At 32.9% G+C, this 26,748-nt stretch overlaps 1 protein-coding gene across 1 annotated transcript in view; it reads left to right on the forward strand.

Annotated features, from left to right (window-relative positions):
• Window positions 1-2,143: 2,143 nt before the first annotated feature.
• Window positions 2,144-26,748, forward strand: part of LOC143058395 (uncharacterized) — a 40,999-nt gene continuing 16,394 nt past the window's right edge. Inside the window, exons 1-13 of the mRNA XM_076231896.1 lie at window positions 2,144-2,278; window positions 5,654-5,725; window positions 6,547-6,726; window positions 7,176-7,349; window positions 7,947-8,180; window positions 8,699-8,894; window positions 9,201-9,412; window positions 10,127-10,189; window positions 10,923-11,102; window positions 11,317-11,490; window positions 12,663-12,887; window positions 14,431-14,626; window positions 16,520-16,710. Of these exons, the coding sequence (XP_076088011.1) occupies window positions 2,236-2,278; window positions 5,654-5,725; window positions 6,547-6,726; window positions 7,176-7,349; window positions 7,947-8,180; window positions 8,699-8,894; window positions 9,201-9,412; window positions 10,127-10,189; window positions 10,923-11,102; window positions 11,317-11,490; window positions 12,663-12,887; window positions 14,431-14,626; window positions 16,520-16,710 (2,140 nt within the window). The 5' untranslated portion in view covers window positions 2,144-2,235. The remainder of the gene's footprint in view (window positions 2,279-5,653; window positions 5,726-6,546; window positions 6,727-7,175; window positions 7,350-7,946; window positions 8,181-8,698; window positions 8,895-9,200; window positions 9,413-10,126; window positions 10,190-10,922; window positions 11,103-11,316; window positions 11,491-12,662; window positions 12,888-14,430; window positions 14,627-16,519; window positions 16,711-26,748) is intronic.

The raw sequence follows: 26,748 nt of genomic DNA on the forward strand, positions 1-26,748 counted from the left end.
GCATGCGTATTCTGTTGCCATAGTTAAGCGTCCTTAAGTTCAAAGGGCACAAATCGAAACTATACCGACTACGTCGGAAAAAAACGTTAGTTTAAAACTTACCAAAGTCGTATTTCCCCCTTTTATTACCCTACAAGAAACTTTACTAGGATCCGTAGATTGCGGAAATCGTCCACATTTCTAAAACGTTCACGTAATTGATGGCGCCATGTGTTGAAACAGTTATTGGCCAATCCAATCGGTATATACGATTTAATCTGCACGATCTGGATGACCCTTTAACCCGAACTCCTACGTGCAGATTACATCGTATATACCGACTTGTTTGGTCAATAACTTTAACTTAACATACTTAATTTTTTGGTTTGTGTGCCATCTCAATCCTTTTTCTTTTGTCGCTTTATCTCCCTATAGTAAGCAACCTTTTCTGCTCAAGATGTATTTAAAAAAAAACGAAAAAAGATGTAGTTCATGTCACGAGATATTTATCATTCTTCATGATTCTTTTAAATAAATCGCTAAAAGCTAAAAAAAAAAAAAAGATTTATAAAAATAGAAACATTTAATCTGTGTCGAAACTATCATGTATGTTCCGAGTCTAGCAACATGCACTCTTTTTTTCGACAGCCATCAATATCTGTTTAAATGTTGTATCATACGATTTGTTTTGACTGTCAGGAACATTTAAGTGTAACATGCATTTGAAAAAAAAATATATGCCCCTACTATCAGACACCGGGCATTTATTTTTGTTTAAATGCATGTAGACGATTAACTGGCTTTATATCTGACCTGTAGTCAAGTCCATGTGGGTACAGCACTATCTTATTGTAAAGGTTAAGCGTATATACTTCTTTTTTTTTTACATCCAATTGTATTTTTGTCCATCTGATGAGTTAAGCCCTTTTCAACTGTTTTTTTATAGTTCGTTCTTATGTTGTACTGTTATACCACTGTCCCAGGTGAGGGGAGGATTAGGATCCCGCAAACAGCTTTAACCCCACCACATTATGTATGTATGTGCCTGTCCCGAGTCAGGAGCCTGTAATTCAGTGGTTGTCGTTTGTTTGTGTTACATATTTGTTTTTCGTTCATTTTTTAAAATAAATAAGGCCGTTAGTTTTCTCGTTTGAATTGTTTTACATTGTCATAATGGGGCCTTTTATAGCTGACTATGCGGTATGGGCTTTGCTCATTGTTGAAGGCTGTGCGGTGACCTATAGTTGTTAATTTCTGTGTCATTTTGGTCTCATGTGGATAGTTGTATCATTGGTAATCATACCACATCTTCTTTTTTTTAAACATCTGGAGTCAGTTTCACAAAAAAACTTACGACTAAGATTGATCGTAAGTCATAAACAATTCAGTATACTTAAGATCAATCTAAGTCGTAAGTTTTATTTGTAAAAACGACTTCTGACCTGTATTCAAGTCCCTATGATGTACCTGCATATTTATTTAGATTAATCAGTAAAAATATGTTGATCAGTGCTTGATATTTGAAACAGTATTCAAGGTCAGCATTCAGTTTACATGAAAAGAACAGTACAATACACATGCAAATACAATGCTTGGTCGAAACGAAGAGCCAAACTGAGAACGAACGCATTCGAAAGCTAGTTTAACAATGAGAGGTTAGCAACAGGTGCATCAGAATTTTTTCGGGGTTAGGCATGATTGTAGATTTCTGTATGTTTTTTTTTTTTTTTTTTTTTTCTTTGGCTTTTTTTTTTTAGGATTTTGTACAATTCATTTAACCCTATAAAAGATACTGTAGACTTCTATTGTTTTCGTTTGCAGGCAAACATGTTCAAGAAGCAAAATTGATGATAAACGAATTATTTTTTTTTTCAATGCAAAACCCGTTATTCCTAATTTCTTTTTGAACTGTTGGATTTAATGCAGACCATTGATATGCGTTAACGTTGTTCCTAGTTTTGAGGTACACAAATGGGATGTCGTTATCTGATAACCTTTAACATATATTTAATATCAAACAATAATTAAATATATAACAGAAACTTTGAAAAAAATGACAGTGATTTGAAACTATTTCATCAAAATGTAATTAAATTTTGATTATGTCAAATTGTTTTTTAATGGTGTAATCAACCTGTTTTAAACCCCTGAGCAAATTTACGCGCCAAATATAAAATAATGTAAATTTCGTGCACGGCATTTTATAGGACACTATAAAAGACAAAATCGTACCACTTTTCAGCAGAGACTTCCAGGATGAAGTTCGTTGGAGTTATATTCGTTCTGTGTTTCATCGGAGGTAAGTTTTATAACTTTTACAGCTAATTTCATAATACGTGTAAAGCAAGACTTTTGTTAGTTTGCTTGCTTTGTTTGTATATAGTACAATTTTTATTGGGATAACGTGCAATCAAATTCATATATAAGGTTTAACTATGCCTGTCTATATTAGTATAAAATTATTGTTTGATTGTATTGCTTGACCCTCATGGGTGTAATTTTGCAATAAAGATTATTAAATTATTATATTGTTTGAAAATGTCAATGTTAATCACAAAGCTTGAATTAATGTGCATACAAACAGAGCATGCATTTACTCTACAAGCATTAGGAAATTAGCTGTTATTTCTCTTGCTAGAATATAATTTTATATATTTTCAATCTTTTAGATTAGACAATTTTTCAAAGTTTGCATGACTATTTACACAATAACATTTAAATGTGTATAAATGATTGGGAAAGTATTTATCTAAAAATCTGAAATAAGGAGAAGTTCAAACATAATAAATGGGGGGGGGGGGGGCAAGGGGGGGTCCCAATAACAGCAAAACAGCAAATTGATTTGGCTCATAACAGATAACAAGGAATTAAAATGGACAAAAACAGATAACAGTAAATGAAATATTAAAATAATTCGGTCTTTGACAAATCAGTATTTCTTATTACGGATATAATCCTTTGTAATGCATTCCATTTTTTATGACTATGCTTTTAGTATTAATTTATGTATCTAGAATGTGTTTAAATTACTACTCAATATATTATAATATTTTTTATGCACTCGTTTACGGAACGTATTATGGTACACTGTTGTCCGTCTGTTGTCAACATGTCGGACATTAACTCAAAAACTCTTTAACCATTTGCATTAAACTTTGGGAAATTGTTTATATCTATTGACGTGAGCTCCCTGTTTGGTTTGTTGTTTCTTTTTATAAATTTTAGATTTTAAGTTTCTGGGTAATGGGTTTTTATTCAATAAAATTGGTGGTTTTTTTTCAGTTTTCTGATAATATCTCAAAAATGCTTTCACAAAGCAAGGAATTTTGGTGAATTGTTTATATCTATTAACATGAGGTAACTTTCAATTTTTATAAATTTTAGATTTTACGTTTCCGAGTTAACGGGTTTTATTAATTAAAAAGGGGTGATTTTCCAGTTTTCAGACATTAACACAAAAATGTTTTCAGCAGTTCTCATGAAACGTTGGTGTATTGTTTATATATATTGACTGCAGCTCCCTTTGTTGCTAATAAAAAAAGTGACCTAAAAGAGTTTGAATATTCTGACTTTTTCTAATTGACCATTTAATGAGGTGTGTGAATTTTTCTTAATAAAACTTTGAGGCAAAGTGGTATATAGTGTAGAAAAATCAAAAGCACCAAGTATAAGCATGCAATTTATCAAGTACTTCGAACGAATTTTGACACTCTAAAAGCAATTTATTCCACTATTTCCAAAGGCCTTATTTGAACAATTTTTTATCAGCTGAGGTTTTTGATTGTACCAAGTGTACTAGTAAGTAGAATTGAATACATAGTTTAGTAGGGAAACAATGGCTTGAAACGAAATAAATATTTGTTTGTAATGAGTTATGTGCAGCTTCGGACCCAAGTACATGGTTGGAACTTTCATTGTACAATGCATTTGGTTCTGCTTTGAAAAGAATTACAGAGCTGAGTCTATGTACCATATTATATAAAAGGTTAAGTGGTTGTTAGGACCTAGTCCTTAATTGAGATCCTTGTCAGATATTCCTGGCCATATGTTTTCCTTTTTGTCATATTAAGAATTGTTTTAATTTAATATGTTCGTACGGAAAACAAGGAACATTATTCTCATACAAAAAATTAAGATAATTCTAAATACACATTCATAAAAAAAATGGAATTTTTACAAAGGATAATCATAAGATATACTTGAATTGTCCTGGACCTCACTTCTGTGAAAGGTATATGTTAATGGAATCCTTCTCTGAATACGGGACAAACTTATTAGTAGTGGTAGACCCCAACCGAATGGCCAATGATCTTCAATTTATACCGAATATTGACTGTCAAAAAAAATGCTAACATTCCAATTTTCAATAACAGTTAACAGCAAATACATTATCACAATAACAGATAACAAAAAAACTAAAAGCCCAATAACAGCTAACAAAGAATAAGACAATAACAGCTAATAGCAAATATATTTTCAAAATAACAGATAACAAAGAATTAAATTGCCCCATAACAGCATAACAGTTAAACCCCTTGCCCCCCCTCTCATAAATGTAAATTAGCCCCAAATATATATACAGTCGAGAAGTATATGATTTTGAATTGTATATTTTAAACAAATTGTATTCTCTGGTTCTGTCCTGGTCTTCTATAACATTTTTAATAGTATTAAACGACGGTGTTTTCTTGTATGACACTAATTAATGTCTATTAAATCTTATGTACTTCAAACTTCAAACTTAGTACTAGTATGTGTGATCAAAACTCTTTATAGGGATATTCTTATTTTTTTTCTTATAGTATACCTTTATTAGACCGAATTTTTCTGTCTCCTGTGTCTTATGATTCACCCTTTCCATATTTAATTTTCTTCATTTTGAACTTTTACATTTATTTTTAAAATTTTTGGATACGCGTTGAAAAAATATGAATATGTTTAACTAGATTATTCGGTTTTGCCTTTTATATTCATTACCCCCATCCGTTCTAGAGAGTATATATAAAAGCTGAACGAGATTTTGACGTGCATGTTTTTTACAGTCTGCAGAAGATGGCAAAATAAACAAACACACGACTTTTACCCACTCAGTTACAGTTTAAATCACCTTTAATGTTTACAGATGTCTATTGTTAATTCAAATCAATACCACTCACAACATTGATAATATGAGGGGAGCTTCCCGCACGTTTTTCCCAACTTAGTTTATTTTTGCCCCTTCTGCAAGAATGACAAAAAATGAATAGAAAATCAAGAAAAGTTTACAATTTTCTAAACTATAAAAACCCCGCCACATGTATGTATGTGTGTGTCCCAAATCAGGAGCCTGTAATTCAATCATGGTTTTGATTTTGTGTTACATATTTGTTTTTCGTTCATTTTTTAAAAATATAAATAAGGCCGTTAGTTTTCTCGTTTGAATTGTTTTACATTGTTATATCGGAGCCTTTTATAGCTGACTATGATATGGGCTTTGCTCATTGCTGGAGGCCGTACGGTGACATATAGTTGTTAATTTCTGTGTCATTTTGGTCTGTTGCGGAGAGTTGTCTCATTGGCAATCATACCAAATCCTATTTTTTTTATATTTATGTATATTTTTATGCATGTATACTTTTTCCGCCCGAATTTTGTTCTCTCTTTTGCACACATTTAGTCTCCTGCATTCTTTCAGGATTGGAGGGGTTTAAATCCCGTGGGATGAAATCATATCCAGGCAAAGGTGGCAGAGCAAGTGAAGATTACCGTAAGAGAATTTGAGATTTTTTTTCTAATGCATGTAATTTAAATGTTTGGTGAGCTTGTCTGCTTTCTATGTATAAATGTTCGCTCTAGCATTGTAACTAAGGTTAACATATGCATTCAAATGATTGACGGGGCTTAAGCGGTTATAAATACATTATACTTATAGCCGATTTCATTGAGTGTAGCCAAAGGTAATATCTTTGGTTAGCTAGCTTGTAAGCAGAACCGTGTCGGGTATACTGCCCTCCTTTCGAATTAGCCTAGTCCAACAGATTGGTTATCTGCTGGACTAGTCTACTCTTAAAGGGTAGTTTACCCGAAATAACAATGACTTCACAGTTCACCTAACAAGCAAGCTAACCGAAGATATTACCGATGGCTTCACACTCAATCAAATCGGCTGTAATGTTATTCTTGTATGTTTACAAGGAAAAAAAACTTTAAATTACAAGCATAAGGAAAATGGCTCTAGTTGTACATTTAATATTGACATTTCAGCTTCTGACACCTAACTCGGAGCCTAACCATGTTTGTACCAAATCGGTGTTTTCAGCGCTCACAAAAGTGTTTTACAGTCGCACAGTATCTGTTTATTTTGACGTTGCTCTTGAGAAATATTACATTAAATTCAAAGTATAGTATAACTAGCTATTCCAGATAGAAAACACTAGCAGGAGAACGTCAAAACAAAACATTCGTTCCAGTTTTTCGTTTTTCTCATTGTTGAAGACTGTACAATGACCTAAGTAACTTCTATTTGGTTTGGTCTCTGTTGAAAATTTGTCTCATTGGCATTCATTCCTCATTTCTTATTTTCTATAGCATCTCCAATGGAAGTGAGGGATGAGGATGTTGAAATATCGTTCACTGGACGGAGTGAGCAAACATCTGGTTCTAGTGAGGAAGATTCTGGATCAAGGGAAGACGAAAATGAATGCATTAAACCTGACTTTTATAAACTGCTTTCAGTTTTTAGAGGATTTCCAGACAAGGATAGCAGAGGTAAGTAAGACATGGCAGGACCTAGATATATAAAATTTATATTATGTTTCAGAAAATTAAAAAAAACTTTCTTGGTAATTGATACATACATGTGCATTTTTCCGGGCTGCAAATTAAACGCACTAGTTTCATTTATAAGGGTCCACTCTGTTGCAGTTTCAATTACCTATTCTTGGCAGATTTCTTTCCTTTTTTCCATGCATCTGATGACATGTCCATTTAAAGCAATACTACTCGCAAATTTAACTATATGAGTGGAGATTCTCAAACCTCTTTCACAACGTGGTTTCTTTTGGCACCTTCTACAGGTACGAAAAAAAATGTATAGCAAAAATAATAAGAATAAAGATCCAAATAAGTGTATTGTTTAAGCAATATAATGATCGTATTGTAAAACCAAGTAATTTGTGTCATTTTTCAGACCAAGTAATTCATTTTATGTTTTTCAGAAATGAATGGTTATGAACCTGATTTGTATGAACCTTTGTTAGATCAATTTTGGGACACCAAAGATAAGATGGGTGTAGATAAAGCCCTGGATATTTTCATGAAGGACTTTTCCAGGTCTCTTTTTGTAGAGCGTTACCACTGTAAAGGAACACAACTTAATCAGATATTAATCTGTAAGTATCCATTATTTCTTTATGGGCTAGGGTCTAAAAGGGGGGCTGAAGACCGTTCATTTTTCTGTTTTATAATTTTCTCCACTTTTTATGCCTTAGCTAATTTTTATATTCTTTAAAGTTTAGCACATCGTTATTCTCTATATTCTTTATTTGGTGTCAATTTTTCTATATTCATTATATGCTTTGTCCATTATCACTATTATGTTAACACTACCATACACACCCTCATGTCGACATTTTTAAGAATTACATTTCGAAAGCAAGCTTTAGGACAGTGCATTGCTTTGTATTCAAAGGGACCACACATAATCTTGTTTAGAAAAACAATTAATAAATTATATTCAGAGTTGGGGGGGGGGGGAGTAAAAACAGCCCAAAATGCTTTACCTGACAACACTCTGTAGCCATTTTTTTTATTTATTTACGTTTTGCCTTAATTGCAATCAGTTACTTAGTATATGTTGGCTTTTTTGAAAATCTTATTTAGTATCATTTTTGTATGTCTTGTACTAATGATAATTTTCAGATTCGAATACATTATATGCTTTATGGTCGTGTATACTTAATATGACATGTATTTCACTTTTAATATAGCTATTTTGAAGAGCAAAAGTAACAGCTTCATGCCAGAAGAATTGAAAAGTTTTAAGTCTGCAATTGACAAGATAAAGCCTAAATTAAATGATGGCAAAAATGCGAGCAAAGATCTATTGGATATGAAAAACCCAAAAACCAAAGTTGAAGACATTGTGATAGATGCTTTTATGGTGGTCTACGCTATATTACATGAAAATGCAGCCTTTGGAATGGAGTCTCAGGAATTTAGTGGTACGTAATAGAACAAGTGTATCTGATCTGTTTACAAATACTGGGGTTCGATTCAGGTTACGTACCCCATGTACTCGTGTTATTTTGAAATTATATGCTGCACTGTGACCAATCATAACGTATTTCTTATACGTACAAGTCGAACTACCTTAATGTTTGTATTCAGCAAAAAACCAAAAGACCACGAAGACATAAAAACTTAATACACATAATGATTTGATGGTAACTTTTTGTATATTGTTGATCGGGTTCATGAAATAACTCTGCCCTTATCTGTTAAGAAATATCCAGTTATCCGTTCTATTCATACCATTAGGTGATATTTTGCCAAATTTGGTCGGACTGAAAAAGATATCGCCTGTTTTAATATTTTTCTGAAACACGGGTATTATTTTCCTTCATATGAGCATGTCCAACGCATAGATGTAGCATAGCATTTCGATATTTTCTCATAAGTACCGTAGGGGTATACAAATAGCTGGACATGGCATACGTATACACCATCTTGCTTATTTTAGATGTCGCCTGCTACCTGAGATTTGTAAGGCAAAATCTAAGACGTGAGGCCGAGGCAGACGTTACAACACTAGAACAGATTAAACAGATGTTTGCTGAATGGTCGACACAAGATTATCCTTCCGTGTTTCAATGTACAGAACCTCGTCGTGTCGTCGAGATCTATAGGGAAAATTGGCAGGGGATTAATCTTCCAGAGTAAGTGCACTAAAGATGTAATAAAGAAAGTGGGTTGGTGTGGTAATGGATGCATGGATTTTGTTAATTCAATTAGACGTAAATGACTTGATTTCGATTTTTTTTTCTGAGAATTATTTTTCAATTTGTATTCTCCCTTTGAAAAACAAATTGTCTAAATCTTCATATATCGATGCGAATAACAATATATATATCTAATATTTATCGCGTAGTGTATTTAATGTTGTCTTGCAGTCTTCTGGGGTGCTTCTGGGATAAGGAGTAAACATTTTGTTTTAGAGGTTGTTGTTTTTTTAATAATTTCAGAAAGGAGAACAAAGTATTCCAACTAGTGAGTCAATCTTTGAAGAAATTTTTACCAAAGTTTCGCAAGTCTCTGCAGACACTTTATGACACATTACATATCACTTTATCAAGAACAATTCAGAAGTTTGTAGTGAAAGTTTTTAATGAATTAAAGCCATTCCATGAAGCACAATCGGGCGATGAAATGGTTGAGTTCTTTCAGAAAAGTTTATGTAAGTATTTTTTCAGGTTTTCAAACTTCTAGCTGGTCACTCAAATACACTTGTTTTAAAATATGTTCCCATTTGTTGAAATAAAGAGGATAACATATATTGAATGTGTGTACATTTTTTTATGGTAAAAATAGGATAAATCGATGTTTTTTTTGTATCTTTTAATTTCTAAATATGTGCTATTGATTTTCAGAATGTTCTAATGAAACTTTTTGTTTTATTTGAACAAGAGATTTAATTCGGAAGCAGAACTTCTCGTTTGTGCAAACGTTGTTCTCCCTAATTATGGGTAGACCAGAGTTGATCGACTTAAGCTATCATGGTTCCAGTTTTATGTATTGATTCAAACAGCTTCTTTTGGAATGTTCTTTTTTTTTATCTGAATATTTTGAATAAGAACAGAGCAGGATTTCGGTGACTTGCAATTCAAACAATGGAAGTTCGAACAATCTTCACTTGAAAAGCATAAAGGGTTTTCTTATAACAAGGTCCTATCGAATGAATGATGTTTACCAAATAATGATCATTAAATAGTTTTCCTACAGGAATGATACATTTTTTCCTACAGGAAACAATATTCACAACAGTTAAAAATAAATTGATAGAACAAATTACCTTCTGAAATTATAGGTCCTGTTTGTAAGCTCACATGCCCTCATCTTTCAAAGATATCGGACTGATCTTAATAAATACTTCAACATTCTATCTTTTCAGCCTCCGATACTAGTGAACTACAGTTTGCTGAAAAATTGGTTCAAAGTTTAGACATCTTTGGCAGTAAGTATTATATTCCCTTGAACGAGGCTCTTAACTGTCCTTCATTTCTGTTTTTTTTTTTTTTTTTGCTGATATTTCTTATCCCGATATTTGTGCCTGTATTGCTATGACAAAAGTTTGTTTGTCTTGCACTAAAGAACTTCTATTTAATTTTTAATGTCAATTTTCTTTATTCTTTATATTTTGGAAATTCATTTTCATTTTCAGCTGTTTTGCCAATTTTTCTCATCCAAACCATTATGGGTGTTTGATAAGCACCAACGAACAGTCTTTCAATACTATATAGGACAAGAATGTCTGTAATAAAAACAAACCCCCCGTTGTGTTTCTGCACGGGCATGAGGCTTATGGGATCAGGAACGTGCTAGTTCTTCGAGGTGGCGTACAAACGACCCTGAAAAATAGTCAATATTCGTTGTTGAAGACTGTACAGTGACCTTAAGGAGGTAGACCTAGGTTAAGGGAAATAACTCTTAAAATCATTAGTACGTTTGTGTCAACCATTTTCAAAAATATATTCTAAGCTTCTAGGTTACATAGATTATTTTCAATCTGTTTCAGGTAAATGCTTAAAATTCATTGACGAAACTTTACTTTTACAAACGCATAACTGATTTAAAGAGTTATCTCCCTGAACCAAGGTCTACCCCCTTAAGTTAACTTATATTTGGTTTGGTCTCTGTAGGAAATTTGTCTCTCTGGCATTCATTCCTCAGTTTCTTATTTTCTATAGCATCTCCAATGGAAGAAAGGAATGAGGATGTTGAAAGATCGTTCATTGGACGGAGTGAGCAAACATCTGGTTCTAGTGAGGAAGAATCGGGATCACTGGAAGTCGAAGATGAATGCATTAAACCTGATTTTTATAAATTGCTTTCAGTTTTCAGAGGATTTCCCAAAACAGACAGCAGAGGTAGGAAAAAAATAGCTTTAATGTATAAGGCCAATTAATGGTGTTTTTGACTCTTGAAGTATGGGAAAGATCATGTTAACATTCGTTAAATTATCAATAAATTTGAGAAAAAAAATCAGACCAAGTAATTCGTGTTATATTAATTTTTCAGACCATTAGTAATTCGTATTATATTGAAATTTTCAGACCAAGTAATTCGTATTATATTTTTCAGAAATAAATGGTTATGAAGCTTATTTGTATGAACCTTTGTTGGATCAATTTTGGGAAACCAAAGATAGTATTGGTGTTGATAAAGCCCTGAATATTTTCATGAGGGACTTATCCAGGTCTGTATTTATAGATCGTTACCACTGCAAAGGGACACAGCTGAATCAGATATTAATATGTAAGTAGATGTTAAACAAAATTCATTATGAGGGTCTGGCTGGGGAATAGTGGATTTTATATATATATATATATATATATATTGTTTTATCCTTTTGTCTATTTTTGAATATTTAGAAAATTAGGGTTTTCTTATCCCAGGCATAGATGACCTTACCTGTATTTGGCACAACTTTTTGGAATTTTGGATCCTGAATGGTCTTGATTTTTGAACTTGTTTGGCTTTATAACTATTTTGAAATGAGCGTCACTGATGAGTCTTATGTAGACGAAACGCAAGTCTGGCGTACTAAATTATAATACTAGTATCTTTTATACTACTAAGCCAATTTTTTTTTACATTTTAACCCCATGCACATCCTCGTATTTTACACCAATATTTACCACTGCTCTAGCGCCTAGACCATTCGTTTCAACTCGGCCGATTCCGTACCCTCATCTAAAGGATAGAAAGAGTAGCGGATTCTAACGAGGATTGCCGAATGTACCGTACCCTGCTCAAATTATCAATTCAAAATGTATTCAATTTTATGGTAAATTTTAAAAAAAATCGATTTTGTATTAAAAAAAAATATCTTTAGCTGGAGGGAAACAATTGGTAAAAAAATAATTGTTTCCTGCCAATGTAAACCTGATAAATCGTTTTTGTGCATTCAAGGGACTTTATTGTTGTATTTTTATGGCCATTGTCATCATTCTTTATATTTTTTACCCATTATTCTCTATTCTTTATATTTTTGCACCTCACTAATTTTTTTTTGTGTCTATTCTTGTCTATTCTTTATAGTTTTTGCCCATTATTTTCTATTCACACTCGAGAAGGCAATCATTCAAAATTACCAATTCAAGAGCATGCTTTGGGTTTGTTTGTTTTTTTTTTTTGTTTTTTTTTTAAAGGGACTAGTCTTGTTATATATATGTTATGTGGGGTTTGGCATAATTTTGATCACGTGCCTCAAAAGGCTCGAATCGACAACTTGGTAATCCTAATAATTTGTTTATCTATGTGTTGCTTTTATTGCAATCTGAGTGAGTTATGTTTGCTAAACATAGATCTTTTCTATTGTCATTTTTGTATGTATTGTACTCATGGTAATTTTTAAATTTTCAAATACATTTTATGATCTAATAATAGTTCACAGCTAATATATAATTATCTCACTTTTAATTTAGCTATTTTAAAGAAAAAAAGTCACGGCCTCTTTCTAGAAGGAATGAAAAGTATTACGGATGCATTTGAGCAGATGCATCCAAAGTCGAATACCAGACGAAGTTCTTACAAAGATATGGAAAACACCAAAACATATAATCATGCATTGATTCCAAAAGTTTATACGGTGCTCTTCGATATGTTACATATGACCTTGACTGGTCATCTTGAGACTGGGGAACTTGGGGGTACGTATTAACAATGTTATTTCAACTGATCGGGCGGAGTTTACGTTTTAATTTGCACATAGACGGTCTATTTGAGGCGTGTGTAATAAGGAGGATTGCCGTTATGATTAATATTGATTTCTAATCACCTATCAGTGTCATCAAAGGATTTTACTTGAAACAATGACTGGACACGTCATTGATGAGTTTATCCTATTGTCAACGTATATTTGTTCCACCTAACAGAAGTTCCAGTGGAAACTTTGTTATAAACAATGTCATAATACCTGTACCTGTTGGAACAAATATTCTATACTATTTATTCCGTTAGGAATATCTACTGTAATATTTATTCCTGTGGAAATAATATTCCAGAATATTTTTTCCCTTTGGAACTAATATTATGAAGGAACTTCTATTTCGTGTAACTACATGTATTACACATATCTATAGATGGACTGGTGTATTATGAGCGAACCGGTTAAACGAAATAAATCGAGTAAATAATACTAGTACAATTTTACCTGTTATAGATACAAGTATTTAAAAGTGTTTTTGGAAAAAAAAGTTTGTTTCCAGGTTTTGGTGAAAAAAATAATTTGTTTTGGACCCTGAGAAAAAAAATTGTTTGTTTCACCCTCAGCTGCCACTATATGTAATGCTAAAATTGAAAGAAAAAAATTGTTTTCGGTTTGTCGCTAAAAAAATAGATTGTTCTTCGCCAAAGGCGAAAAAAAAAGTTTGCACAGAAAAAAAAACCATAGCCCCCCCAGAAAATCAAATGGTTGCTGCCTTATAATCCTGGTACCTTTGATAACTATTATTAAAGTGTTCGATTTAGAATGACCATTCACATAAACGGTTCATAATTTCTTTAAAATTTAAAAACCATCTACCCATCTTAACATACTTCTTATATTATCCTTTCTACTTAAAAACATGAGCATGTATTCCGCAAAAAAAGACAAATACAGGAGGCATCGAACTTGTGATTAAACCTGAAGGCCTCACTGTGACTTTAAGATGAAGAATATCAATAAAAACGCTGTTCCTTTGTTTTTTGTGTGTGCATGTACTGATTTTGTATTGTAGATTGACAGCCTATATTATAAGGGGACTTCTATTACGGTAAAAAAATCAATAAAAAACAAAAAAACTGGAAAATTTCATTCTACTTTTTTTGTTTTCAGACTTTTTTAAATTCCCGCATTTGCACAGAAATCTACTTCCTTTTTCCGGTCTCTGTTTCATGAGACTTTGAGTAAAATATATATTTATCAGTCTAGTAAAATACAAGAAGGAACACGACACCAGGATTGGAATTTACTTTTTGACGATCATTGCTTTTGAATGAAGACATATGGTTTGGTCCCCCTTGTATCCAGGGTAAAAAAAAAATGGTGGGATCCGCCCCTTTGGGTTTTTTTTTTTGTAAATTAAACCTTGATTTTTTTATTTCACCCACTGATCATCGAATTTCGTCAATGACTTATACTCTATAAGTAGGGCTCTATAAATAATACCTTGCATGACGACATGGCATACATCATCTTGCTTATTTCAGATGTCGCTTGCTACCTGAGATTTGTAAGGGAAAATCTAAAAAGTGAGGCCGAGGCTGATGTTACACCACTAGAACAAATTAAACAGCTGTTTGCTGAATGGTCAACACACGATTTCTCTTACGTGTTCCAATGTACCGACCCTCGTCGTGTCGTCGAGGTCTATACGGAAAATTGGGAGATGGTTATTCTTCCAGAGTAAGTATAATGGCATCATAATATAAAAGTGGGGAAGAACCTGCATAATTGAAATAGAAAGTGGGAGGAACCTGCATAATTGAAATAGAAAGTGGGAGGTTCCTGCATTATAGAAATATGAAAGTGGGAGGAACCTGCAAACTTAAAATAGGTTGCATCTACTCGGTAGCAATGAGAACCATTTTACAAAGTTTTATTTAACTATTGGTTCTACTTTATTATTAAAAACTGTTTAAAAACTAGATGTGTCAAAGCGACACGAATGGCCCCGTCTCAAAAATTGGAAAAAGCTGCAATTTCAATAACGCATGTGGACACAAACATGATGGTAGTCTCACATATAAAAAAAAATCAGCTCAACACCTGGTCGCGTATAGAAAAAGTATGTATAACTGTGATTCCAACAATTTTTAGTTTTAAACCCTTAATTTTGGTAACAAAACTTAAACTTCATCTTTAACGCATCATGGATAACTCACACACCAAATATCACCCCAATATCTTAAAGCATTTAGAAACAAGAATGTGTTCACAGTACACGGATGCCCCACTCGCAGTATCATTTTCTATGTTTACTGGACCGTGAAATTGGAATAAATTCTCTAATTTGGCATTAAAATTAGAATGATCTTATCAAAGGGAACATGTATATCAAGTTGATTGGACTTCAACTTCATCAAAAACTACCTTGACCAAAAACTTCAACCTGAAGTGTAACAGACGGACGAACGAACGAACGGACAGACGGACGGACGGACGGACGAACGGACGCACAGACCAGAAAACATTATGCCCCTCTACTATCGTAGGTGGGGCATAAAAAGTCTGTATAACTGATTTTCAACAATTTATCGAAGTCAATAGCCTGTAATTTCGGCAAAAATTAGCCGAGCAGAAGAAAACTTGAACTTGATCTGTAACTCATCTTGGTTAACTCACATGCAAAAAATCATCCTAATATATGAGAGCATTTAGAAAAATAGTCTCTAAAACAGTGATTTTTAACAATTTTTTAAAAATCGGCCCCATATCTGAAGGCGTTTAGAAAAAAACTCCGTATAACTGATGAAGTCCAAAGCCCGTAATTTCGGTAATAATTAGCGGAGCGGACCGATACTTAAACTCTGGTTAACTCGCATACCAAAAATCAGACCAATATCTGAAGGCGTTTAGAGCAAAAACCGTATAATAATGGTTTGTTGCGGAAGGACGGAATTTTTGACAAGGGTAAAACTATATGGCACCGACAACTTCGTTGCGGGGCCATACAAAAGAATTATTTCTTACATCTATTAACCTGTCGTATGCAGTTCTCGCACACGACGCGAGAACTCGAAATGAACTTGATGTTTGACGGTATGTATTATTTCTTGCAGTATGCAGAGATAATTACTCCCCCACTCCCCTCAAAATAAATTTACCTGAAAGACCTTTCCTTAGTTCCGGTTGGATCGTGGCAGTTTATCAATTTTTGAAGAGTTATCAGATTTTTAATTGTTTTTACTGAAAACAGTCGGGTTTTGAGGGTTGTGTGCTTACTTCCTTAGCATCTAATGTCTTACCATAAGAGAGGGACAAAAGATCCCAGAGGTACAGAAGATCCCAGAGGTAAAGTCAAACTCATAAATCGAAAATAAACTGCAAGTCAACGCATAATAAAAAATGAAAAGGACAGACAAACAATAGTACATGACACAACATAGAAAACTTAAGATTAAGCAACACGAACCCCACCAAAAACTAGGGGTGATCTCGGGTGCTCCTCAAGGATAAGCAGATCCTGCTCCACATGTGGCACCCGTCATGTTGCTTATGTTATAACAAATCCGGTAAATAGTCTAATTCGGTAGGTCACATTCATGAAAATAATCTTATTTCTTTTAATTATTTCAGAGATGAAAATGAACTATTCCAACTAGTGAGTGGCGCTTTGAAGAAAATTATACCACGAGATCGCAAGACATTACAAAGTGTTTTAACAAGAACAATTCAGAAGTTTGTAGTGAGAGTTTTGAAGGAATTAAAGCCATTCTATGATGCACAATCAGTAGATGAGATGGTTGAATTCTTTCAGAAATCTTTATGTAAGTTATAATTTTCATGTTTTCAAACTTTCCGCTGGCAACTTAAGTACACATTAAATTGAATGGAAATGGGGAATGTGTCAAAGAGACAACAACCCGACCATAGAACAGACCTCACCAACAGGTCTTCAATGCAGCAAGAAGTCCCCGCACCCGGAGGCGTCCTTCAGATGACCCCTAAACAATATATATACTAGTTCAGTGATAATGAACGCCATACTAAACTCCAAATTGTACACAAGAAACTAAATTTAAAAATGATGCAAGACTAACAAAGGCCAGAGGCTCCTGACTTAGGACAGGCTAAAAAATGCGGCGGGGTTTAATGTGTATGAGATCTCAAATACACTTGTATTACATGTGTTCCCTCGTGTTTAAATAGATGAAAAGGTTTAAACCTATTGCATGTTTGTGCTTTTTTAATGGTAAATATAGGATGAATCGATGGTTCATTGTATCTTAATTCGCCGTTTCAGAATTTAATGCATTCTGGGTAATATTTTCAAAACCGATCACAAAAATGTTGATTGGTTTAAAACGTTTTAAACAATAGAAAAACATCCAATGACGTAACTTTATTTTCATTTTGGTGTACGAACAATAGAATAAGCATGCATAGTCCTTTAGATTCTGAATAGGCGAATTTCTTAATATGCGCTATTGATTTACAAAATGCACCGATGAAGCTTTTTGTGTTGGACAAAGAGATTTGATTAAGTCAAGAACTTCTTGTTTGCAGAAACGGACATGCATGTTTCTACTCAGTTAAGTGAAGATCCGTCAGCTGACTGAGGTCTGGTTGCAATTTCCTGTATTGAGTCCATCAGTTTCTTTTGCTCCTTTTTGTGTGCAAACTTTCACTACGTTTCACTACGTTTCACTAGGTTTTTCTGGTGCCTCGTATATTTCTCACTAGTAGCACGATTTCAGTCTGAAACGGTCATGTTGGTCTGATCACATCTTGATTGACTGGATTTACCGCTAGAAAAAATCGTCAAGATATTTAAGATAGTTTAAGTCGCCGTTCAGATCGATAGCCTCATCAGGTAAATCAGTTCGTTAAGGCGTGTCAAGACGGAAAAGACTGAATCGTCTAGCGGGTTGTTTAGACCCGTTAAGACCGTGTCAGACCAAAACAGACCATGGATACAAAAGAACGTTCAAAATTTTCAGACCCTGTTTTGATCCGTTCAGTATACCGGTTTGATACCACGAGTTGCGCCCCTTCTACTCGATAATGTATTTTAGATTAATACATGTATATATGTATTTTATTATTACAATTTGAAGTATATTTTGATTAATTAAAAAAAAAAGATTAAATCTTGTGTTAATTCTTTATTTCTTTTCTTGTTTTGTTGAGGAACTAATAAATTATTCGTCTATATATATATGTTGTTTATTTTTTGATAAATGTTTATTTATATAAATATAATATTGATAATTAAATGCAAGGACGTACGTTAATTGTATACACACCAGAATGTATGCCATAAATTTAACCTTGAAATGTTGTGAACACCGGTAAAAATGTTTTTTGTATTTGAAGATTAGTAACGGAAAATCCTAAACGTAACCTAAAAAAGTTAAGGAGATGTGGTATGATTGCCAATGAGACAATCCACAGAAATGCAGCGGAGGCAAATTAACACAGCCATGCATACTTTTGTTTTATGCATGACAGTTTCTTTAATTCGTTTTCTGTTGATATATGTCCTAGTTTACCGTTGAAGCTGTTGCTTTTTTGGTATGTTTATTTTTTTTTCGTGCGAGTTACTCTATTAAAGTTGGAAAAAAATATTCCCGACATTCGGAAATTCGAAAAAAAAACTTCCCGGATCCCGAAACCTGATCATATAATGCATCCAGTCTCTGTCGGGACGGTGTTAAAGTATCACCGTATAAAAATTTTCATTCAAACAATATATCCTTATAATATTTATTTTCTTATCCATATAATATGTATATAGTACTTTGTATATACTTTGTATATATATATATATGGCGTTGATTTAAAATAAAATCTGTTTTAGTTAAAACGGTCGAGTTCAATGGCACGTGCTAGTAATCAACCGGGTCAACAGGTAACAAAATCAATGATCCATAACGTAAGAAAGTACATGCCTATTATATTTTACAATTACTCTCATCATCATTCTTGATAAAAAGGTCTAAACTTTAATAAAGAATGAATGAACACGTATTAGTGATGTCTGACCTTCAGATTTTAATATAAATTAATGCTTATGTTTTTTTTATATTGAGCAAAGTAACGAATGTGAATCTATTATACGTTAAAGGTTCTTACAATATCATATATGTCTAAACACTATACCAAAAGACCATGCAAAATATTTGAGCGCCGCATGTAAAACCATTAAAAAAACATGTACTGTTAGGAAGTTTGTTTAGTATTCAAAAGAAACGTTTCGCTTCTCTACTTATATAGTTTAGAGAGTATTCCTTTAAATTGTGTCAGTTATATAAAGTAGTGTGTATTTGTATTCTATTTATTCATCTAAATGTATCATTATAATATACATTTTGTATTTCACAACTATATATACTATAAGTTGTAGTGTGATTGATTGTTGTTTAAAGTCCAGTGGCAAATACTTCATGCATGTTCAGGACCAGCTGTAAGTTTATGACATGTATGGAACTCACCGGTGTAGTTTTCACGTGTTATAATAGATAAAAGAATAATTAATTTTTAAGATATCGAAACATAAAGGAGGCAAGGCGCATGGATTACCCGCACTTATCAGTTCTTTTCTCTTTTTTGTCTTAAAAAAAAAAAATCGATTTTTTTTTATAATGTTTATATAATTTACGATAACTGTGGTGTATACGTGCTGTCAGACGAAAGATACATATGTGCCCTCTAAATATCTTTTTTTACTATGGATTGTTTGCTTTCGTACTGACGTTTAACACACAACTTTAATTACTGACTGTGATGTATGTAGAAATTCAAACGTACTGGAGAATGAAGGATGCAAATCCAAGCTTTGAATTAAAATGGTCATTAAATTTGCCACACAAATAAAAGAACAAGTGTAAGTGTTGGAATGACATATACAATATATCAACATGTGCATTGTCGGAGAATTTAATTTTGATTTTACTTTGGTAACTGGACAAAATTGAAGAGAGGCAGCCTAATCTTTTCTCCTTTTTGTTACGAGTACAAATAGATTTTATTTGCTTTATAGACATCGAATAGAATTCAGGGCATAACATTACGGAATATGATCTTCAAAATATACAATTTAATACCAATAACGTAACAAATACATTGTTTTTATATATATATATATAAAAGTAATTTTTATATCATCAGTGCAAGCAGTAGCGTTTGTTTGATTTTAAAACATGAATCGATCTATACTATTTAAAATTACAATACGCAAGCTGAAACCGTACCAAGTGATTATTATTTTTGCACACGACATCTAGGCTGTCGTCCCACCTCTAACAGTAGACGGTTCTCTTGGTGGGGATATTGTGCATTCAACCGTGGATATGATAAAATATCTGTAATAAACAAAATTGTAATGTTTTGATTGTGTAATGTCTTAATTTTTAAGGTTACGCGGGTTCGGTATTAAGCGGGACAATTGGTATGAACACATTTCGATATACGTGTAAATTATATTAAAAGAAGCTTTCAAACGCAGTTATTTTCGAGGATATTTAAAGATACAAATAAAAAAATCCTTTTTATGTTTTTGAATTAGGCTTTTAATTTCCATTCCTAATTATATATCATTGTAGAAAAAATTTATTTTATACATTTAAAGTACATGTAATTCTTTATGCTAGCTAGTCCATGAATAAAATTGCATAAATCACAAAAACACATTCGGGAATAGCAAGAAAGTTTACCAAAAAAGTAGTGGGAACTTTACTGTTTTTTTTTATCATATATATTTCTGATAGTTTTCCCGACCTATTCACCTATTTTCAAACTTGAAAAGGGACCCCTTTCAGCGGCACGAGCCTGGAACATGTACACATGACAGTTGTAAGTAACAGCTATATAAATATACAAGAGAAGATATGGTATGATTGCGAATGAGACAACTGTCCACAAGAGACCAAAATTACACAGACATTAACAACTATATGTCACCGTACGGCTGTCAACAATGAGCAAAGCACATACCGCATAGTCAGCTATAAAATGCATTTCAAAGATACTATAATTAGAATAAAAGGTTAACGTACTTACAAAATATGTCATCTTAAAGAATGTGATTTCACAAATAAATTATTTTCAAATTCGCAGTCCAAGTCAACCTAAAATCGGTTACACACATTTTTAATGTTATAAATCCATTCCAACAATATCATTTTAAACACACACTAGCTTGCCTTTTCATTAATTTGAATAATACAAATTCAGCTAAATTTTGTTTATTCCCATCAACAGAGAAATCTCACACTCATCCCAGACGTTAATAATACTCATGCACTTCAATTTTGATAAACAATTTATTGATACGGACGAAAACGCTTTAACATACGGTTACATTAGGGTTAAAAAAATGTGAACTTGTTTTTAATTGAATTCAAAGATAGATTAAACGGTAGCTTTAGGCAGCAACCATTTGATTTTCTGGGGGTGGAAAGGGGGCGTGGCTATGTTTTGTTTTGAAAAAAAAAGTTTATTTTGAGTTTTGGAAAAAAAATAATTTGTTTTTGACCCTGAGAAAAATAATGTTTGTTTTACCCTCAGCTGACACTATATGTAATGCTAATATTGAAAGAAAAAAAAATTGTCGCCAAAAAAATGTTTGGAAAAAAATCCATAGTCCCCCCTAAAGGAACTAACCAATTAAAGGGAAGTTTTTATTTCTGACTGAGAAGGTACGAAATTAAATTCATTCATTAATGCTAAAAATCCATTTGATCCTATTCTGCTGTACTGTTATAATGGTATATCTACTTATATGATTATTTGACTAATTGTTTAAATGTAAATATGTTTCACTGATGTAATTGAATATTTGTAATAATTATTTTCTGCAAGTTGTATTGCTTACGAATAAAAGATTATATTATTAATAAAATAAATATTATAACTTTCCTTTTTTGATTGGATGACCATGCAGTGGTGTTGCAACGCCAAGGAACTGGTAATAGAAAGCTATTTTGATTTGATACATATGACAATGAATCTTAACAAAAGGTTCTATAAATTCAATTGTGAAAAAAATCACAATACCGTGCATTAACTCAACAACCGTCCATCGACAAATATTACTCGATATTCATTGAAATGATAACAAGTAAACAGTTATTGTAAAAGCAGAGCAGTCTTAAATTCTAATAGTTTTGTCAAAAATGATTCAAAGTTTTACCGATGCAACGATATTTTATATATTTTGAGTTGAAATGGCCTAGCGGTAGTCTGATCACTTCGAATGCAACACGCTTAATCTTTGCTGGGCATTCGTAAAGTTTAAAAACTAAAATAAGATCTTTATTATTAGTTATCAAAACATATGTTATATGTAAGCTATCTATTATAAATCTACGAGGAGTTTCAAGAAAAATGGGGGGGGGGGGGGGGGGCATTGAAGTCTAACTTTATATATATAAAAAAAATAAAAAAAAGATCGAGATGTGGTATTGATTGCCAATGAGACAACTCTCCAAAAGCATGAAAAGAGATTAACTTCATAAAGTTATAACTAACTAACCCCTTTCAAGACAGACGTTGTCATTTCTGCGGCTCAAGAGATATCTGTGACGAATATCATTATATCATGACATGTTAAGTGTTGGATGTAGTTACAGATAGACAGACATTTTATACTGGAATATTGCTGCAAATTTTATATCAAAGGAATCGCTTTCACATTCTATACTATTATGTACTATATTAATACACACTTAATCATGTTTTTTAAAGTTCAAACTCTGAATTGAGACAGCACTATCGGTCATCTTACATAAAAATAATCTAAATTTCTACAAATGTTACAGGTAAATCGGTCCTGCAAGCTACATTCAAGTTAAATCAAGGTTTTTTTTCAACCAATGTGCATGGTATTAATAATTGTAAATATATATTTTCTCTGTTACTATGAAATGTAGTTTTAAGGTAATAAAGTTCATTCGTTCATTAAAGTATTCTTTTTTAGATACTGATCTGTCTTATAAATATTTTAAATTCTAATTCTAAACACAAGGACACCAGTATGGGTTAAGCCAGAGAGCTTCCGAAAAGGGGAAATCCCACCTACGTTTACCTAACAAAATCACTCATTTCTGCTCAAAATATCAAAAAGAAATTTTACAGAAATTCTCTTAGATGGCCTTACATTCACATTATAGCAAAAAAAATGGGGAAAAATTCAAAGGAAAGGCAAAAAAAAAATTTAAGAAAAAATATACTGAAATTAAAGGGAACTATATTTGTGAACGAAAATTGAAGGGGGATAATTGTGTTCCCGGACCAGTACTAACAACACAATTCATAAACAAAAATAAGATAATCCGATCAATTTTGTTGATTCAGGGACTTTCCTGCTTGGTTGGATAATTCACGGCTCAGTAATTGGTGTCATTTTTTCAAAAGAATTAACAAATCTATCTTAGTTCGATTTCAAATTCTACCAACATTTAACTCTTAGATAAGCAGCGTGTAACGAATATATGCATCCATCCTGCAAATACGATGAATATGAAGGATCCTGAGTGCACATTGTATGTCCTGAGTGCACTCAGGAGGCCATTAGCGGTATTCAGACGTACCCCAAATAAAAGATTGGATTTGTTTTCAAACTTAGCGCACATGCAATGCACCACCTCTTCGGAGTCCTCCAAAAAGGTAAAATTTACCTGTATTTGTATATCTGGTGTATGAAATTCATTGTGTATATGTTCCAGACCACATGAGTATTTGGACCGTACGCGTACGGTCCGGACCGTATACGTATACTCGTACGGTCCGACCATACGCGTACGGTCGGACCGTATGAGTATTCGCGTATGGTCCAGTACGAGCTGACCATACATGTTATTAGATCATATGGGTTAAATTTCAAAAAATTAACATTAATCACAATCTTTATTTTCAGATTTACTAATTTAATATTATTACAATTACACGGATAAAATGAACAAATGAACAATTGAAATAAAATATTTGTTTAATTGTATATCTTAATCCTAATTTTGGTACTCTCAACCAATGTTACACTTGCTACCACAAGTAACGTACTAATATTTTTTACATTTACATTTTTGCAGTTCTGTATGTTCCTTAGCAAAAATATTTTTCGGTAAAGTTGCGTACGGCCCAAATACTCATACGGTCTGGAACATATATTACACGTTCCATCTACAATATACGGCAATGACACGGCCGGGTATTGTAAAGCTATTGAGTGACCTAATACGGTATATATGGGGTCAGTAAATTCCATATGGGGTGCCAGCCCTCTAAATGCTTATTTGTCCTTCTGTCTGGTGGTGGTTCCAAGTTGGTTGTGGGTATCTGCCATCTCTTCATATCACAATTATACGTTAACTTGGTGCAGGCATTAGTTTGTGGTGCGTTGGTTAAGTATTTGGTAAACGTGATTGCAGTTTTGTCTGATAGAGTACTAATCTCCTGCTTTCGAATACCATGACTTATAATAGTGTGGTTTTGGTCTTTCACGCTGTCAGACCTTTTGTGTAGACACCTGTTTCTTGTTGAAGACTAAACATGCGCTCTTGATTCATTTATGATTTTTTGTCGTTTGGTTGCTGTCAAATTGAAACATATCCCACATCTCCTATAGTATGTGTTCCGTTTGATTAAAAAAGGTAATTATAAAGAGATAGATTATTTAAATTCCAACGATCACAAATCTAATCTAAATCCGATTTCAATTATTTCGTAAAATACGTTTTTTGACAGACATTACCTTTATCTGATTATCATAATATTCCCAGTTTAAGGAAGAGAAAAGACATTTTTTCTATATATTTTTTTACAAAGTTGCTAATGGTTTAATTATGTCGTAATTTGCTAGGTCAGTGTCGGATTCCGGGCGACATAGCGTACACTTTCCTTTTAATTTTTAGCGTTATTAATATCGTAATTTTTGTATCCTTGCTATCCTTGCTAACTCTTCTACTGTATATCACAGCTAGTGAATAAGTCTAAATGTCCGTACAGTGTATAGTAAGATCTTTTTTTCCACACATGGACATTTCATTAGTAAAGAAAGTTCGCTATAGTGTTCCATCATGGTCTTAGTGCAGTTTTGGGAGCTTATAGTGCACCGAGGCGGCCTAGGTTATTTTTAGACGCACCGTAAAGTCCCAGTCACACCATTGCAACAACGTCCTGTTTTGATAAATTTGTTAAAATGCTGGGACCATGATACTAATAGTATAATATTTCCCTTTTAAATAGTAATTGTTATGAATGATAATATTTTATATGTATGCTGTCTTAGTTTTTAAATAGTTATTTGGTTAATATGGTGTCTCGTAAGTCATTTTTGGACAGGATATTTTTGTTTTATAGTGTATGTATATTCTGCACGAATAATTTTTATCGCTATCATTATAAAAAACTAGACTATGTGAACCCTAGTGTGAACCGTATGAGATCGCACACAAGACAGCTGATTGGATAAATGGGATGAATTGTTACGCCTACATAAAACTGATATCCAATCGAATGCCAGCAGACACCTGTCAGTAAAAACAAATTGTAAGCGTGGATGGTTAGAGATTTATTTGTGTATTCGATATTTGAAAAATAAGTTAGATAGTCACTATTCGTTTTCCCTTTTTTCAGCCGGATTTCAATAACTGTTTTTACACTTTCTTAATTAACAGAAAGGTATTTAAATAGAAGCGCACCACATGTAACAGAGATTTACAAGCATTTAATATAGCGACTTGTGTTTTCCGGAACGTCCTATTTTCAATTATTCACAGACTTTTGCAATATTATTAAACCTTTATTTTTTACCTTCAAAATTTGCTCAAACTTTTATTCTCAGACTAGACAGCATGAAAGACATAAACACTTTTATAAGTCAGTGTACACACGGTGTTTTCCAAACTTGGTAATTTCTTCGCCCAGGGATATGAATTTGACATTAAAAGTCCCTCAAAGCTTTACAATACCCGGTCGTGTCATTTCCGTATATTGTAGATGGAACGAGTGATATACATACACCAGACATACATGTTCCGTTACAGGTAAATTTTACCTTTTTGGAGGACTCCTAAGTGGGGATGCGTTGCATGTGTGCTAATCTAAAAAAAAATCAAATCTTTTATTTTTCTAAACTGCGTTACATGCAAATGCGAAATAATTGGTGTTGTTTGTTCAGTCCAATTTATTTATAAATATTAATTTATTCTTTTGAATAAAAAAAACTACGCATGTAAACTTCAATGAATACAATAGTAATTAATACTAGTAGCCTAAATGTAAAACAATTGCAGCAAGATTTGATGTTGAAGCGGCTCGATCAAAACGTGAATAGATGAGAAATTGTCATCATTCTTCTAATTAATTACAAAGTATGTTGTGAGAACAAATACTTATATTTTAGTGATGGTGATTCATTGTTGTTTGCCTCAGTCCAGTGGCAAATATTTCATTCGTGTTCATAACGAGAACACACGTTTTAAATATAATAGGAAGCACTTCAAATAGTCGTTCGACAATAAGATTAAAAGTAAACTTGAAATACCACTGAATAATGAGAGAAGATTTAATAAGGATAGAAATTTAGCCTTGCAACAGCTCGCTATAATGGGACCACTAACACCATTGAGGAAGAGTTTTCAATTTGCAGAGAGCGATGGTCCTTTCAATCTACTCTGATGTCGGCCATCTCTATTCATACGTGTAGATACCAACATCACATAACGGTATCTAATTTAGATAAGATCATGACTTTAAAATCGCATCAGTAACGGTGATAATTCTGTTAAACTGTATTGTTTATTATGCTCGAGTTTTTGGTATGACTATGCGACCTCTCTCCTGGTTGGTCTCGTGAGAATAAG

The sequence above is a fragment of the Mytilus galloprovincialis genome, chromosome 14 (assembly GCF_965363235.1).
Source record: "Mytilus galloprovincialis chromosome 14, xbMytGall1.hap1.1, whole genome shotgun sequence".
Taxonomy (NCBI): Eukaryota; Metazoa; Mollusca; class Bivalvia; order Mytilida; family Mytilidae; genus Mytilus; species Mytilus galloprovincialis.